General features: G+C 41.3%; 1 protein-coding gene and 1 long non-coding RNA gene across 6 annotated transcripts in view; one reads left to right on the top strand and one right to left on the bottom strand.

The window, feature by feature from the left end:
- The window catches only part of LOC106559531, a 450,184-nt gene that overhangs the window by 303,896 nt on the left and 127,672 nt on the right, over positions 1 to 18,616 (bottom strand). The gene's annotated exons all lie outside the window — the stretch shown is intronic.
- Positions 11,419 to 12,831, top strand: LOC608550 (ferritin heavy chain-like). Its single transcript, XM_038551935.1, is given in 3 exon segments — positions 11,419 to 11,553; positions 11,555 to 11,674; positions 11,676 to 12,831. Coding segments are annotated over 3 exon segments (738 nt in total). The 5' UTR covers positions 11,419 to 11,433; the 3' UTR covers positions 12,174 to 12,831.

Below are 18,616 nucleotides of genomic sequence, written 5' to 3' on the forward strand. Positions count from 1 at the left end.
CAAGCAAGCTCCACATTCAGCGCAGAGCACAGAGCCCGACTTGGGGCCCATCTCAGAATCCTGAGACCATGCCATGAGCTGAAATCAAGGGTGGGATACTTATCCTACTGAGCCACCCAGGTGCCCTCCTCATCGCCCAACTTCTTTTAAGAAAAATCTAACCTCTGTACAAGGCAGACACTGATCCTCCTACACTTGGTTTGTGATTGGATTCAACCTTCTATGATGGAATGCGGCTCTTCCACTTGATTTTGAATCCACACAGGCCCTAAAATCTAGGTGTCCTTTACTCTTTCACAGTACAATGTGATTACTATGATTACTGCCCAAGTTTTGTGAAAATTCAGTGACAGGATACTCAGAATACTTTGTATGATGCTTAGTATACACAAGTACTCAGTGACTTCTACCTTTCTTCATTGTGATTACTGGAGAAGGTTTAGAACTTGTATTTAAATGCTATTTCACTAAATTATGGAATTGTTTAAAATAGCAGAATTAAGCATCATCCAGCATCAGGTGCTCAAAATATATATTTGGAATTGAATCAAATCAAATCAAATTGAATTCAAGATGACTGTTCATTCAACCTTTAAGACTATAAGGCTCAAAATTAATATATTTGGTTTACTGGCTCCACTAGTAGCAAAGATAGAGAAAAATAAGCCATCAAGTACACAACAACCAACCCATTAAACTGACCACAACTCCCCTTAAAAAATGTTGCTTAAGTGTTATTCAGAACCAGAAAGTTTGGGGACTTGAGAGAATTTTAGTCCCTCACCCACTTTATTTTTTTTAAGATTTTAATTATTTATTCATAAGAGACACAGAGAGAGAGAGAGAGGCAGAGACAGAGGCAGAGGGAGAAGCAGCCTGCGAGGAGCCTGATCCCAGGACCCCAGGATCATGCCCTGAGCCAAAGGCAGATGCTCAACTACTGAGCCACCTAGGTGTGTCCCCCTCATTCACTTTATTAACAGTGTTGTTTCATGCATTGGATCAGGTGCCATCTATGTGCTAGACACACAAGAGTAAAAAGGATGGACATTCCCCTGACAACAAGAATTTTTCAGTTTAGTGGAATAAACAGTAAATAAATCACTCTAATTCTGTCTCATGACAGGGTAAGTAGAAGAGTATGGGACTCCCCAGAGGCCTCCAAGGACCATGTAAAGTGTGATCAAAAGAATAATGGAAGTGAGTGAGCTGACAGAGATACAAAAAGAGAGGGGGTGGTAGACAACTGCAGGGCTGGGGAAAAGCAGGCACACCAGAGGAGCTGTCAAAACACAGATTCATATTAACTTGTATATTCATTGTAGCAACCACCAAAGGGTCTTCTTGAGTTCCATTAAACATTCATATCAATAAGCCTGGCACCATGCCACTCAGAAAGACTTTGGATAGAAGCCACAGTTTTCTGGCATGGTGATATCAAGTGTCCTCTCAGGATCCCCACAGAATGAGTAGAAGAGATGCCCTAGCTAAAATGCTTCATGTTCATAAGAACCAATATCTTTCATAACAACTCCAGTTTCCAAAAACCCTAACAAAGGCAAGCTCAGAGACAAGAGTTACCATGCTCAGAGAAGATCAATGTTAATTTGCCAGTGAGGGATTATTTTTCTACCAGCAAGATTGCCTGGATGTATACTCACATGTGAACAGAGGTAGAGAGTTAACCAGTGGTCATAGTCTCATGCTAAAGGTAAAGGGCTTGATAACTCTCTGCCCACACTCCCCTGTGGGTAGTTCTGAGTGGGACAACCATTATAAGTAGTGTATGCGGCACATAAAGGCCTGTGGGAAAGGAACAAATGGAACGTTCCAGGCTCTAAAGGAAAATTCATAAAGACGGAAGCATATTGGGGGTTTAGAGAGACTATAGGGTGCTAGAAGTCATGAAAGAATAGTCGCAGGAAGCAAGGGAGAATATATTTCACAAGGCTGTAGTTTAAAGTGGGACTATTCCAAGGTTTAAAGCAAGGGAATGAGTTAATCACATTTACATTTGGCTAATCTAGGCACAGGACACTGGAAGAGCATGAAGCCCTCTGATGTCTTACATCTGCTGCTACAGATCTAACTTTTCTGGCTCTGTCCTCCTCCCCAGAGGTCAGTGTGAATGCACCAGAACAATGAGTTCCCTAGCTTCTGGCTTTCTGTTAGGTCCAACCTATGCAGAGCACTAGCAAGGGAGGCAAGGGAAGGAAGAGAATGAGGCCAGGTATTTAATCCCCTGGACTCCTCCCTTCCAGGTTCCCTGAGACCTGCTATGTCCTTCCAGCTGTCATTGTACCCTTCTAGGTGGTTGTAAGAATAGCTTACTCTCCCTGCGGTTCTGAGAACCACTCCTGAGACCAGCCACAGGAGTACTGAACTATCTAGAATTATTCTGATTTTAAGTGTGCCATCTATTTTCTCCTAGGTCCTGCACTGATCACAGTAAGACATTAGGCCAGATGACCAGGTAGGAGTTGTTGGTATCTTGCCCAAGATTCCCTGGGAAGCCTTTCACACCATTTGGGGACCACCCCACCCCCCACCTTCTGTGTGTTTCTTCTTCTAAGAGAAGCTGTAACACTATTGGGACCATGGTGGTCAGTCCTGCAACTGCTTTGTCAGAACATGCAGACAAGCAGGGAGCCTGAGTGATTACATCTCCCCAGAGCAGCCCTGAGAGCTGTGGCTGGCTGGTGCAGAACTATAAAAGCCCAGCTCCCTGCCCCAGCTCAATTTCCAAGGTATGTCCATGCTCCAGAAGTCCCCTGTGGGATCAGTGCAAGTTATCCCATATTCAGGCCCCATGGTGAAGTGAAAAGATTAGTGCATCTAGATCAAAATGAAGGGGGAAAAATGCCATCAAAGGTACCAAGAGAAGGACGCCTGGGTGGCTCAGTGGTTGAGCATCTGCCTTTGGCTCAGACTGTGATCCTGGGGTCCTGGGATCCAGTCCCACATCGGGCTCCCCACGGGGAACTTGCTTTCCCTCTGCCTATGTGTATGCCTCTCTCTCTATGTCTTTCATGAATAAAAAAATAAAATAAAATAAAAAACCTTTTAAAAAATATTTTACTTTCTTCTGTGGTCTCCTGACTTGTCATGGTGTTTTAATGTAATTTTAGAGGGGGGGAAAAAAACCTTAACATTCATTCATTCATTCATTCATTCATTTATTTATTATTTATTTATTTATTTATTAACCTTAACATTTTAAATTATCAGCCTGGATTTCACTGTTCATGTTTAGCTCATGCCATGACTGATTTAAATATAAATATGAGCTATTAACTTATATAAAGGATCACTGAAATTATACAATTCATTTGTTTTAGCTTGTCCATGCACATATATTTCATTGTTACCAGAACAGTGGAAATGCTACACAAAAGGGACTGAATTTTTTTTAAGATTTTATTTCTTTATTTATGAGAGACACACAGAGAGAGGCAGAGACACAGGCAGAGGGAGAAGCAGGTTCCCCATGGGGAGCCTGATGCAAGACTAGATTCCAGGACCCAAGGATCATGACTTGAGCTGAAGGTAGATGCTCAACTGCTAAGTCACCAGGTGTCCCGGGACTGAACTGTTTTTATTTCATTTCTTGATGGGCACACATTCGACCAACATGCCGTCTTTGGTTTACTGATTAAGAAGGATCGAAAGGAAAGTGAACTATGGGTTGTTTCATTGCCCCTTTTTCTACTATGTCATCACTTTCAGCAGAAATGACCACCTGACACAGGGAAGTATAACACTAGTAAGAGAAGATCTGCTGAGTCTCTTTGGTCCTTCATGTCCCTGGGAATGCCACGGACTTCTTTCTGCATTCCAAGCAAATTCTGTTTCAAAGGAAAAAGGCAGCTCTGAGGCCTGCAGGCACACTAGCTTCCTCGTCACAGATACAACACACTTACTTGTACTTGCATTCAGGGGCGCTGCCTTGACATTCACTACGGCTCCACCAAAATCCCATGCTCAGGCTCTGGGAGTGCTGTGAACACTATATGCCCACAGGGAGGCAAGGAATGACAAATACACAAAAAGCACTTGTCTGCTCATGTGCGTACTCCACTGCCTCCGACCCCAGACTGTACTTAGAAAATACAGGTTCAAAAATAAGATTATTAATGACTTTTCAAGACATCATCGGCAGAGCACTAAACCAAGCCCAGGGCTTGTCTCAGTGTGGGATGCTACATGATTGCCCAAGCCCATGAAGCTAGCCTACTCTGCATGGAATTTTACTGAATCACACTCTTTCATTGTCCCCCCACTACTCCCACTCCCCCCCCCACCCCACAGCATTTGATAAATCACTTGCAAATGAGACCTTTTCTGAAAGTTTGCTTAGAAATCCAACCTATAAAAGTTTTTATTGAAAACGTCCCTAAGAAGCAAATCTAAGATGTGATTCAGGGAAGTAGAATCACTTGCTGGACAAGTAACAAAAGATGTCTGACACCCACCTTCCACAGCACTGATTCCTAGGATGCCATAGCATTGCACTTGCTAGAATTTCTAACCTGTGTAATTGGGGATAGACAGAGGTGGAAGGAGATAACCTCACTGGCGCAGGATCTTTCTTGATTGAGGGCTGTGGTGAAAATGTGGAATTGATTTGGCTTGGCTGAGCACTGCTGATGAAAGAGAAGAGAAAGAAAGAGAAAGAGAAAGAGAAAGAGAAGAGAACAAGAGAAAGAGAAAGAGAAAGAGAAAGAGAAGAGAAAGAGAAAGAGAAGAGAAGAAAGAGAAAGAAAGAAAAAAGAAAAGAAAAGAAAAGAAAAGAAAGAAAGAAGAAAGAAAGAAAGAAAGAAAGAAAGAAAGAAAGAAAGAAAGAAAGAAAAAAAAAAAAGAAAAAAGAAAAAGGAAGAAACTGACAGGATTCATTACCAGACTAATGGAATGAGTATCAGAAATACTACATGGCAGCATATAAAGAGTTCCTCATCTCCTAGAGCAGGAGTCAGCAAACTTCACAATTAGGGCCAAGACTGATCCACTACTAGCTTTATAAATAAAGTCTTATTAAAACACAACCATGCTTACTCATTACATATAGTCTATGACTGCTTGCAATACACTATAATAGCAAAGTTGAAGAGATGCTACAGGGACCTTATGGCCCACAAGCTTAAAATATTGATCTGGCTTTCTCTAGAAAAAGCTTGCAAATCCTTGTCCTAGATTCTGAGAGCAACCTGAGCTGCCTCTAACTTCACACAGACTTCCCTCATGTGGACTGCATCTATATAAATTTTCCTCTTCTTATGAGGACACCAGTAACTGAAACAACACAGACCTTCAACCAGGACAATCTCATTTTAACTTGGTTATATCCGCAAAGACCCTGTTTCCAATAAGGCCTATGCACAGATCCTTGGTGGACAAGAATTTTAATAGGATGCTATTCGTCCCATTATACCACTATATCAACAGTTAGGTTCAAATCTGAGCATGGCCCAAGACGGGAAATACTGGCCTTGCTAAGGAATAGAAGAATTATAACTAGAAATCCAGTGGCTAAAACATTAGTACGGTTTTAGGAGTCTAATGATTTGTGGCACGCCAGACATGTCCTGAAGGTAGAGTAGGAGTTACCGTACCTTGCACTTTTGACCACAGATTTAAAAAAAAAAAGAGCAAAATTAATAAAACAGAGTTTACTAGACCTCTTCTAGTTTTAGAGGCAGAAGGCTTGAGAGTTCAATTCTGACTCATTTATGAAGTGACCTGGAGGTTTCCCCATTTTGAATGGATCTGAGAGTGAAGTAAAGAAAGTGCTCCAGCACTAAGTCCAAGCACTCCCTTTAGAATTTTGAGAGATTTCCTAGTGATAAAATACAGAATAGCAATACATCTCCTTTTCTCAAGACAAAATCCTTTACTCCTCTTATAAAACCCTCAGGGGAAAAAAAAAACCCCTCAGATACTCCATTAATAGCAGTTGCACAATCCATAATTCATATTGCAGTGATCAATGGACTTCTATTCACTCTAGCTTTGTCGCATTTCAGGCTTCTAACAGCAAGAAATTTTGAAAGGGCCAGGATCAGTAATAAAGATGAAGAAATGCTAAACCATGACTAACTATGTTTGAATGTAAAAGAGAGAATAGAAAGAGATGAGAAAAGGAGAAAAAATGTCTTCATCACAAATACAAGTATAAAGGGGTAGAAGTACTTTTCAACTTTCCTTTTTCTTATTATTTATGACTGCTCCCATCTATTAACATAAAAATGGAAAATGTTGTTGATATACTTTCCAAGGTAGGTAAATTCTAAAAATATCTTGTATTTAAAATAAAATGCTCTACAGAAAATAATATAAAAACATGATCTATATATTACATATATCGAAACATTATTCATTGGATTACAACCCATTTTCATATAGTCCTTAAATTTCCAATTGGCAAAGCATTTTTACATAGAAAACAAATACTTCATCCAATAAATCTATAAAGCATAAAATGGAGGATATTGTTATTCCTTTTAAGTCTGAAAACAGGTGTGCCTGAGTGGCTCAGTGGTTGAGCTTCTGCCTTTGGCTCAGGGCATGATCCCAGGGTCCTGGGATGGAGTCCCACATAGGGCTCCCCGCAGGGAGCCTGCTTCTCCCTCTGCCTGTATCTCTGCCTCTCTCCCTCTGTGTCTCTCATGAATAAATAAATATTTTTTAGAAGTCTGAAACCAGCAAAGTACAGAGCTTTTCAAATAACTTACAGCAAAGCCGTCTCCTAGTATACCTTATAAATGTGCACTTGGCTAAGCTGATACCCTATGTGAAATAAATTTTCCTATCCCCATTTATCTGGGGGATAGAAGCATAGGACTAGGAATTTAAAAATGAGATGGGTTGCCAGTGGGGGAGGGGGATGGACAAAATGCATGAAGGGGAGTGGGAGCTCCAGGATCCCAATTATGGAATGAATAAGTCACAGGGAGGAAAGGTACATCACAGGGAATATAGTCAATGGTATTGTAAGGGTTGTATGGTGACAGACAGCAGCTACACTTATGATGAGCATAGCACAACTTAGAGACTTATGGAATCACTATGGTGTACACCTAGTGGGTCAACTATACTTCAATAAAAAAAAATAAGTAGGATGATAAGCTGTGCCTGTAAGGACACACACACACCAACACACATTTAAGTATACACAGGCATGTGCCCATATACAAGAAATTATAACATGATATGATATACTCTCAGTATAAACAAAGTCTTCAACAATAACAACAAAGTAGTGATTCATTCCAAATGAACTTATCTAAGACCTTAGAGAGAAAATAACATATTTGATGGGACCTAAAAGATGAGATGTACTTCGTGAAGAAGTAAAAGAAGGGAGGACAGGACAAAGGAGAAGTAAAGGGAGCACCAGAGAATCTCCAAGGCTTAGAGGGCTGTTCAAGGAAGAGAAGAAGCCATTAAAACTGAGGAAGAAGACAGCCCTGGTGGCTCAGCAATTTAGCGCCGCCTTTAGTCCTGGGCGTGATCCCGGAGACCCCCGATCGAGTTCCACATCAGGTTCCCTGCATGAAGCCTGCTTCTCCCTCTGCCTGTGTGTCTCTCTCTCTGTCTCTGTGAATAAATAAATAAATCTTAAAAAAAAAAAAAAAAAACTGAGAAAGAAATGGCTTGCGAAGAATGGTGGGCCATGGTCTAGGTTTGTACTTTTGGTATAACATTGTTTACTATGAACACTGGAAATCAAAATGTCCCTAAATTTAAAAAAAAAAAAAAATCCTTGTATTTTCAACATCTAGTGAAACACATGACAAACTTTGTAAGGAACAGGAAACATTTTTGACAGATTAGCATGGAATATTCAGTGTGTATTGTGTTTTATGATGTTGTTTTGCATTACATTTCACGTCCTTCATTTGTTTTATAGCTATGGTTTTTTTTACCTTGGGGATAAGCATTTATATGAAAAGCATCATTTCTACTAAAACACTAGTAGCAGCAGTTGGCATTTAATACTAAAGAATCATTTTCAGATCCTCTCTTTAGGGAACTATGTTTTAGGAGTTGCAAAAGTTTAGAGAAAATAAAAGCAAAGATGGATAGAGAAAAGCAAAAATGAGTAGGAAATTTCTTGGTGAATATCCATCGCATTCTGCTAGCAGAGACTAAGTGAAACTAGACCTTAGGCATCCACCTCTATCTACGGTACACTTTAAGAAGCTCATTTGAGACCAAAGAGCTTACTACCAAACTACAAGTTTGATATGCCCATATTATAAAAGAAATTTGACCTCACTATCCCTACATGATAATAGTATAATGCATATAAGCATACTGTGTAAGCTGTATAAGGTTTTCCATATATAATAATTATTATTGCTTACTGAATAATATAAAATAAATGGTCTTGAATAATTAAATAGAAACTATCCAATAAGAACTATTAAAGAATATCCTGAGTGCTTATTCTGTGCCAAGCTCTGTGACAAATCCTCTGCATAATTATTTTATTGAATCCTTTCAGTGACCCAATGGAAATAAGTAGGATCTGGAATTTACAGCTGAGGAAACTGACCTAGGAATGTAGTCTGACTTGCACAAGGAAATCTAGGAAAGTGATACGGAGAAAGTAATATGCTGATAACAGAAAGAAGGCCTGAATATAAGCAGCAATAAGATCAGAGACTCAGATATCAACCAAAAGATATCAAATAACCATAAGAAGAGAAATGGCCCAGGATGTAAAATGGGCAGAAGATTTGCACGCTTCACCCAAGATACATGGCTGGCAAAGAAGTATGAGAAAATGTACTCAGCATCATTAACTATGACAGGAATTCAAATTAAAAATACAAAGAAATGCCAGTATACATCTACCAGAATGGCTAAATTTTAAGTTTTAAATTAACAAGAAATAAGTGACAGTACCAGTGGTTGTAAGGATGTAAAGGAATTTGAAGTCTCACATAGTGCTGATGGAAATGTAAAATGGTACAACCATTTGGAAAAACAATTTGAAGTTTCTTAAAAAGTTAAACATATGCTTAACCATATGGTCCAGCCATTCCATATAAAGTGTTCACCTAAGAAAAATAAGCATATACAGCCATACAAAGGCTTGGAGAGAAATGTTCATAACAGCTTTGTTTCAACAGCCAAAAACTGTAAACAAGCAAAATGTTCATGAGATGGGAAAAGGTTAAACCAATTGTGGTATATCTACACAATGGAAGAACTATGCAACAACAAAAACTATTCATACACACTACAACATGGGTAGATCGCAAAACCACCGTGCTGAGCAAAAGAAACCATGCGAAAAGGGAATTCACACCAATCGTTTATATGAAATTCTAGAAAATGCAAACTAACCTACATAGTGAGGAAAAGCAGATCGATGGATGCCTGGGATAATGTGGGGCAGAAAGTGGCAGGAGGGAGTGATTATAAAATATAAAAGAACATGAGGGAACTTTGAGAGGTGATGAAATGTTTATTATCTGGATTTTAGCAATGATTTCACAGATATATACCTACATCCAACTCTATCAAGTTGTACATTTTAAGTATCTGCAGTTTATTTTATGTCAATTATACCTCTCGAAAGCTATTGCAAAGGTATATATTTACTTTTGAGCTTCTGTGATTTTTTTTTAATCTGTGAGAATTATTATCAACATTTTAACCATGGTTCTGAGTAGAGAAATTTCCTGAATTTTCTTCTGTTGAGTTAATCCTCATTTTCTCAATACACTATAACAGTTACAACATTCTTTTAAAACCAAATACCATTTTAAATTTATTTTTTCAGACTATTTTATTTATTTATTTTTTATTTAAAAACTTCTTTTGGCAGATGGACTCCTGGGACTGCCCAAGACCAGCCCTGAAATGATGACCGATAAAGCAGAGGAGTTGGCTGTTGGGAGGAAAGCCAAATGAAACATTTTGGAGAATCCACAATTCATCCTCCCTCTAAGAGAAGGCCAAGCCTGGCACTGCTGTCAGTGAAATAGGAAGCACAGGGAGCATCCCACCCTGCAAGCTCAGCTATGTCCTTGAAAGATGATGACTCCAAAGTTATAGCAATGTCTGTGTTGGGAGAAGTGCCAGAAAAAAACTGCCAATACCAATGGAAATCAATGCTGAAATAAAGCATCAGTTAAAAAGGGAAATTTGACAGTGTTGATGAAAATATGAAAGAATTTTCAAATTTCTTGAAGGAGTGAGCAGATCTCCAGAAATGTGGGAAAAAATTTCATACATGCCATAAAGGAAGCAGCAAGATTTAAAAGCCAAGACTTAATAAGGCACCTGGAAAATACACTAGAAAAACTAGAATCTGACCTCTTTCTCAACAAAGATAATCACACCTCAAATAATCTCATTATTGAAAAGATCAATGAGAAAGCAGAACCAGTTTGCTGTCCTAGGATGCAACCTGGTATTGTTGACACTTCCTAGCATGTTAGCTAAGAAAATTTATCTTCTTGAGGCTAAGAAAAGGCATTGGAACTTCAACATTACAAGTCTGTTAGTAAAAGCTGGGCATTTGCCCTTAAAAAAAAAAAAGTCATTTTACTTGACACACAATGTAACATTAGTTTCAGATGTGCAACATAGTGATTCAACTTCTCCACAGCTCTGCTCAGACTCTATGTATCTGCGTTAACAAAAACCAGATAAATAACCTCATGTTTAGAACTAGTTTATATCTTCTTCCTACTTTTCTAGTGTTTTATTTTGCAGTAAAGATGCATTTTATATTTAAAAATAAGATGACTTTTTTAAAAAAGCACTCTTACTACAGACTCTTGAAAATTTGTACTAGCAGTCCTTTCCGTACCTGCACTTGTTAAAATAAATAGAAAGTCCATTTATAAGCATCCATTTTGGCTGGGACCTATTTTGTTTCATCCTATTTCAAGGCTCTGTGCCCCCCCCCCCCCCACGCGCGCGCCTTGAGCTTTGGAAAGAAAGAGTCCACAGAGGGAGGGCCAGCGTCGCCGGGTGCCTCCTCCCTTCCGCCCGTCCCAGCGCCTATTTTTGGGACAGCACTTTTGACTTCGATGAACTAGTAAGTCACAAAGGCCCACGGGCAGAGCCGGGGCACCGCCGGGTTAACGGGGCTGCGCCCGCCCTGCAGGTGCGCCCCGGCCGCCCCGCCCCCGCCCCGCCCCCGCCCGGCAGGTGCGCCCCGGCCGCCCCGCCCCCGCCCCGCCCCCGCCCGGCAGGTGCGCCCGCCGGCCGCCCCGCCCCGCCCCGCCCCCGCCCTGCAGGTGCGCCCCGGCCGCCCCGCCCCCGCCCGGAACGCGGCGCCTCGGGAGCGCCCCGGGTGTGTGTGACGCGGTCGCCGTCGCCTGGGGCCGCGCTCGCCGGCCGACCCGAAGCTCCGGCGCCGGCCGCACGCTGTGCCGCCCTGGCCCGCTGCCCCCGCCCGCAAGGAGCCGAGCCATGCGGCCCTGTTTCCGGCTCCTCCCCAACATCCGCGCCTCGCTGCTGTCCCTGCGCTGCGCGCGCCCGGGCTTCGCGCTCCCGCCGCTGCGGGCCTCCGGGCGCCCCTGGCGTCCCCGCGCCCCCCGCGCCCCTGCGCCCTCTGGCCGCGGCCGCCGCCTCCCGGGACCCAGCCCCGCCCGCCTGCGCCCGCGCCCGCGCCGGCTCCCGGGTGCGCCAGAACTTCCACCCCGACTGCGAGGGCCGCCGTCAACCGCCAGATCAACCTGGAGCTGTACGCGGCCTACGCGTACCTGTCTATGGCCTATTACTTCTCCCGAGAGGACGTGGCGCTCAACAACTTCGCCAGGTACTTCCTTCGCCAGGCCCGGGAGGAGGCCCAGCACGCCGAGAAGCTGATGCGCCTGCAGAACCAGCGGGGGGGCCGGATCTGCCTGCGGGACGTCAAGAAACCGGACCGGGACGACTGGGAGAGCGGCCTGAGGGCCATGGAGTGTGCGCTGCTCTTGGAAAAGAATGTGAACCAGTCGTTGCTCGAATTGCACACTCTGGCCTCAGACCAAGGCGACCCCCATTTGTGCGACTTCCTGGAGACGCACTATCTGAATGAGCAGGTGAAGTCTATCAAAGAACTGGGTGATCACGTGCAAAACCTGGTTAAGATGGGGGCCCCGGATTCCGGCCTGGCCGAGTACCTCTTTGACAAGCACAGCCTTGGAAACGAAAACAATCAGAACTAAGCCACAGGCTGCCCTCCTCGCTGCCCAGGGCGGGCCAAGACCCAGAGTCTGCAGACTCCTGCTTCCTTGCCCTTAAAATGAACCTCTATCTTTACACCCACTTATGCTGTACCAATAAAGTGACTTGTAGAGACAATGTACTTAGCCTCGTGTTAACAAGGTCTTTTTGTCCAACATCAAGATCATTTTTCCAGCCTGAAACGTAGCCCAGGATATTATGATATAAAAATGACTGTGGAAGAGCACTGCAAGTAGAGGCAAACTTTCTCCAGTTGCCAAATATTATTCCGATCCATGAACCTTAACTAAAATTCTGTGATTTTTCAGCTGAGAAAGTGCCCCTTATTTTCAAGGCCTCATGCTAAAGCTAAAGTGGGAAAACATGTTAAGATAAATATGCAAATAACTATAACACGTTGGAGAATATATATAGTACTGTAAAAACCACACATGTAAAAATCTAGGGCTACTTATACCCTTTCCCAGTATGTTCCAAGAAAAAAAGTAATGTCTGGCGGTGTTTTTAAAGGATTTTGTGATCAAATAAATTCAAGAAAAGCTGTGCAAAGTATCAATACTGGCCTTGGAAAGTCACAATCTGTATGAACATTTGAAGGGCTCTGGGAAGTCTTGCAATTAAAAACAACACAAAACAAAAAATCTTGGATTTCTTTTGTTTAGCTCACTGTTGCCCAAACATATCCAATCTCAGCTAATTTGTATGTGTGTGAGTGTGTGTTTTAAATGATAATCTAGGTCTGTCTGATTACAGATTGTACACTTCACCACTGGACTATACAGCCTCTCTGATAACATATCAAAAAGGGTGAATACACTGCAGAAAACACTTTTCTGTGCCCTTTAAAAATGGAGAAGAAAGAACATCAGGGTGGGAAAGTCAAGAAGAAATCCAGAAGGAGGGACACCTGGGTGGCTCAGTGGTTGGGCATCTGCCTTTGGCTCAGGGCATGATACCCAGGTCCTGGGATCAAGTCTCACATCAAGCTCCCCGCAGGGAGTCTGCTTCTCCCTCTGCCTATGTCTCTGCCTCTCTCTCTCTGTCATAAATAAATAAATAAATAAATAAATAAATAAATAAATAAATAAATAAATAAATATTTTTTTAAAAAATCAGGAAGGAAGGAGGTATCAGCCAGACAGATGTTTTCTTGGGAGTTGGGGGTGGAGGAGGCAGGAGAAAATAGAAGACTATTTGGTCAGCAGGCCCTGGGCTAAGAGCACTGGATGGGGCTGGGGAGATGGGTTGGAGCCAAGTGTGGAGAGAGGAGGTGCTCAGGCTTAATTTGCTGAGCAATGGCAGTGCTTTGAATGATATGCTAAGAGTTCACCAATTAAGAGTTTAGTTGTAGAGAATACAAACCTGAGAACAACTTGAATGTCTGTGCTCCTTTCAGTCCTCTGAGAAACATGCCAAGATGGGATTAAGTGTATAAGAAATGTCTCAGGGGAAAGAGAAATGCCCTTGAAAATGGGAAAGGAGCTAGGAGAAGCCTGAGAAGCCTTCAGACTCCGTGCAAGTCTGGTCCCGAGGGAAAGAAGAAAGGAAAGTTGTGTGTGGCTCTAGGTAATCTTCCACCAGTGGTCTGGGAGACCCATAAGCCAGAGTCACTCATCAGAGGAATCCCAGGTCTCCCAGAAATGGGGCTGCAAAAGAACATTTCCGGAGCTTTGTTATTGACTGGGAAATGCGGGCTTGCAACAAGCTAGGAGATGAATTGATTTGCAAGCACGGCAGCAGGGGTCCTTGGCAAATTGTGCTCCCTGCAGACCCAGATCTGAGAGGTTCACGCACATGACTGCACAAACTCAACAGAATGGTTTAGATTAAAATACCATACATGGAATGCCCTACAGCTATTAAATATGATTTTGCCAAACACATAATACTGGGAGCAGAAATTCACAATGTGTTTTCTGAAAAGCAAGCATAAGGCTGGGTTTCGTTATATAATTGTATACAGACAAGTATAGAGAAAATAATAGAGATGCATACAAAATGGAAGTACCTATACCAGCAAACGAAGCTGGATAACCTCTTAATGAGATTGTGTTAGATATTTATTTTCTTTAGCTGCTTCTCTTTTTAAAATAAATTTGTCACGGACATCCATTACATCTTATTATCCTAATAAGAATAGTAATGATATAAGGTAAAAAGAAGGTGGTAAGGGTCTGAACTATGGCAAAATCAATGGAAATAGAAACAATGAGATGCTGGTAAGTGTTTACAGGAAGAATGTTTTAAATTTGGCAAATGATTGAATAGGGAGAGTTACAGAAATGGGGTACAAGAAAACTGATAGATCTCAGATCTGTGTTACTGGAGGAGAGGAATAAAAAGAGATCTTGGATAAGAGGAACAGTCAGGTGTGGGGAGTCCATAATGATGTGCTTTTGATTAAATGGATTGGCCCCAATTTATTTCTAACCTTAGGTTGGTTTATTGTGCTGCATGTGATCCTATTACATCTCTTTAGAAAATTTCCTCTTCAGTTCTTCTGGATGAGTGTTTTCCAAACTGCAGACTACAACCCATTCGTGTGTCACCAAATTATTTAGTGAGTCACTACCCACCTTTTGTTAATAAAATAGATCTGAACAGAAGTATAAATAAGTGAAGGAAGGACATTGTCTCCTGAAATTCTTGGTGTGTGTGTGTGTGTGTTCGTGTATTTACCTTTTCATAGTGGTACTTATCCTATGTTGCTGTCAAAAACATACAATAGCCATTGTCCCAGACAAATCTTTTACATTCTCATCTCAGATCTCTTTCTCTTCCCACTCCACACTGTCTGTTGATAATCCTCTTATTTCACTGAGAGTTTAGAAGGAATCCCAGGAGAACCTCATATTTTCTTATCATTGATCACATGCTTGCCTTTGTATTCATGTGCAAAGCATTCTGTTCTGCTACTGTGGTTGAAGCATCTATGCTACTCCCTAAAACTCACCTCCCAACAGTGCCCTGAGTCCCAACCCTCATATTTATTGCAGGACACAAGGCCATCACACCTATAATCTTGTTTTCACTGGTATCATCAATTTTGCCCTCCCTACTGATTGGTTCTCATGAGAAGCAAAGATGACGTTATTCTCTCTCTCTATATATATATATATATTTTTTTTTTAAGTCACTTTTGGACTAGCATTCCCTCCAGCAAACACTAAGCAGCCACCCCCTGCTTAGCTCTCTTTTACAACAAAACCTAAAGTCATTACTGCTTCCTGTACCTATTTATTCTGTTTTCTCTTCATCCCCTACAAGTAAGTCTGTGTTCACTGTTTGCCACCACACCAACCATTTTATTTTTCCACCAAGATCATCAGTGACCTCTCCACATTGATAAATCTAGTGCATATTTCTCAGCCTTCCTCTTACTCAACCAGCTAGCAGGACTTGTCATTTCATTCATAATACACTCACTGGCTGTTGTTTGTCTCTCTTTCTAACTGCTCCTCCTCTTCCTGAACTTTACACATTAGAGGGTCCCAGAACTCTGTCCTCACTTCTGAGTCTCTTCTTCCTCTTTATCTATACTTGCTCTTTAAAGATCCCACCAGTCCCGTGACTTCTATTTAAGTACCTATCTGTTGTGTTCCAGTCCAAGTAGGCAACATAGGAAGACCTTGAACTCCCCTCTTCCATCGAACACATCAAATTTCATTCTTCCTGAAGAACTAAACAGCTGCTGAACAACCAAGAGAGAGAGAAAATGGAAACGAGACAGAGGTATAGTGACAAAGGCAATCCCCCTTTCAAATACTGAGAATGGTCAGGGGAGTGACAGTACTGAGGGACTGGGAACAGAGTCCTCCATCCTTGCACAGAAAAAAAAAAAAAATGCTGCAGTTTCAGAGTAACTAGTGTGTAAAAGAGAGAACACTAGAACTCTCCACATGGAGGACTAGCTGTGGGAACACTGTTTAGGAGGTCTGATCATCACAGGGAGCTTGTGACCTCAGCGATCTCAGGGTTTGCAGACCCACACCAGCCTGGGTCATACTGGGAAACAGGAAAAAATCTGCATTTTAAAGAGCCAGGGAGCTGTGGAGATACTCTCTCATCCTCCACCCTAAAAACTCAGACCAGCACAGTGAGCTTGCAACCTCTGTGAGCCAAGGGTCCACAAGCCCAAATATCAGCCCCACTGGCACTAGGGCACAGAAAATAAGCTGAGTTTTGGAGTTTGGGGTGTTTTTTTAATTTTTTTTAAACTATTATTGTTTTTATTTTATTATTTTTCATTTTTAAAGATTTTATTTATTTATTCACAAGAGACACAGAGAAAGAAAGAGTCAGAGACAGAGGTAGAGGGAGAAGCAGGCTCCATGCAGGGAGCTGGATGTGGGACTCAATCCTGGGACCACGGGATCACCCCCTGAGCTGAAGGCAGGAGCTCAACCACTGAGCCACCAAGGTATCCTTTTTAAAATTTTATTCTTAAAATTATTTATTTTTCTTTCAATTTTCCTACTTTTGCTTTTATTTTTATTCTTAGTTTTTTTCTTTTCTTTCTTTATACTTTTTTCTTTTCATTCTTTTTTCTTTTTTTAGTATTTTATTTTTTATTCTATTATTACTACTATTATTATTATTTCTTCATTTTTAAAAAGCCACAGTTTAAAAGAGTGACTAGCATACAGAGCCACAGCTCCAGCCAGCCAGCCAAAGTCACCGAGCTCACAGTCTATATAGATGACACCATATATAAAACTATTCCTTCAAATTTATTTTTTTAATATTTTATTTATTTATTCATGAGAGACACACAGAGAGAGAAAGCGGGGGGCGGGGGGTGGCGCAGAGACACAGGCTGAGGGAGAAGCAGGCTCCATGCAGGGAGCCCGATGTGGGACTCGATCCCTAGACTCCAGGATCATGCCCTGGGCCGAAGGTGGCACTAAACTGCTGAGCCACCCGGGCTGCCCTATTCCTTCAAATTTAAAAGAAATAGCTGTTCCACCTAATTCATAGAAACAAACAGAAAGCCAAACAAAATGGGAAGAGAGAGGAATGTGTTCCAAAATAAAGACTCAGGAAACACCTCAGAAAAAGAATGAAATATGACAGAGATAAGCAATATGCCTGATCTTTTTTTTTTAAGATTTTATTTATTTATTTATTCATGAAAGAAACAGAGAGAGAGAGAGAGGCAGAGACACAGGCAGAGGGAAGAGCAGGCTCCATGCAGGGAACCTGATGCAGAACTCGGTCATGGGACTCCAGGATCACACCCTGGGCCAAAGGCAGGTGCTAAACCACTGAGCCACCCAGGGATCCCCCAATATGCCTGAGCTTAAAGATACTCACTTCACTGGAGAAAAGAGTGTGTGAACTCAGTGAGATCTTCAATAAAGAGAAAGAAAATACTAAAAAGAATTAATCAGAGTTGAAGAATATAAAAAGTGAAATAAATAATATGCTAGAGGGAATCAATAGTAGATTAGCAGATGCAGAAGAACATAGCGATCTGGAAAACAGAGAGAATAAAAGCACACAGCCTGAACAGCAAAAAAAGAAAAAAAAATTCAAAATGAAGGGATCTCTCAGACAACACTGAGCAAACAAACATTGCATAGTAGGGGTACCAAAAGAAAAAGAAAAAGAAAAAGAAAAGAGAAAAGAAAAAAAAAAGCTATAGAAAACTTATTTGAAGAAATAATAACTAAAAACCTCCCTAACCTAGGAAAGGAAATAGATACTCAGGTGCAGAAAGGTTCCAAACAAGATGAACTGAGGAGGTCCACACCACAACACATTATAATTAAAACATCAAAGATTAAAGATAAAGAGAGAATTTTAAACATAGCAAGAGAAGAAAAGGTTTATGTACAAGGGAAACCCCATAAGGCTATCAATTGATTTTTCAGCAGTAACTTTATAGGCCAGAAGGGAATGACACGATATATTTAAAGTGCTGAAAGGGAAAAATACCTACAACCAAAAAGACACTACCGGCAAGATTATCAATCAGAATTGTAACCAAAAAAGTTTCCCAGATAAACGAAAGTTAAAGGAGTTTACAAAAGTTAAAGGAGTTTATCACTCCTGAACTAGCCTCACAGAAAATGTTAAAGAGGCTTTTTTAAGTGGAAAAGAAATGGCCATAATTAGACATAAGAAAATTATGAACACAAAAATGTAATCTATGACAACATACACATAAAATGAGGAGGGGGAAGTAAACAGGGAAAAGAAGAAAAAAAGAAAAGGGAAAAAAGTTGTTTTCTTTTCCTGTTAGTATTTTTTAAGGAATGTGTTTGAATTTAATTGACCACCAAATTAATATAGATGGCTATTTACTCTGGATGTTATATATAAAACTCATGATAATCACAAACCCAAAACTTGTGATAGACACAAAAAATGGAGAAAGAAAGCCAAACATAACACTACAGCCAAACCTAAAGACACATAAAGA

Source organism: Canis lupus, chromosome 11 (genome assembly GCF_011100685.1).
Source record: "Canis lupus familiaris isolate Mischka breed German Shepherd chromosome 11, alternate assembly UU_Cfam_GSD_1.0, whole genome shotgun sequence".
NCBI lineage: Eukaryota > Metazoa > Chordata > Mammalia > Carnivora > Canidae > Canis > Canis lupus.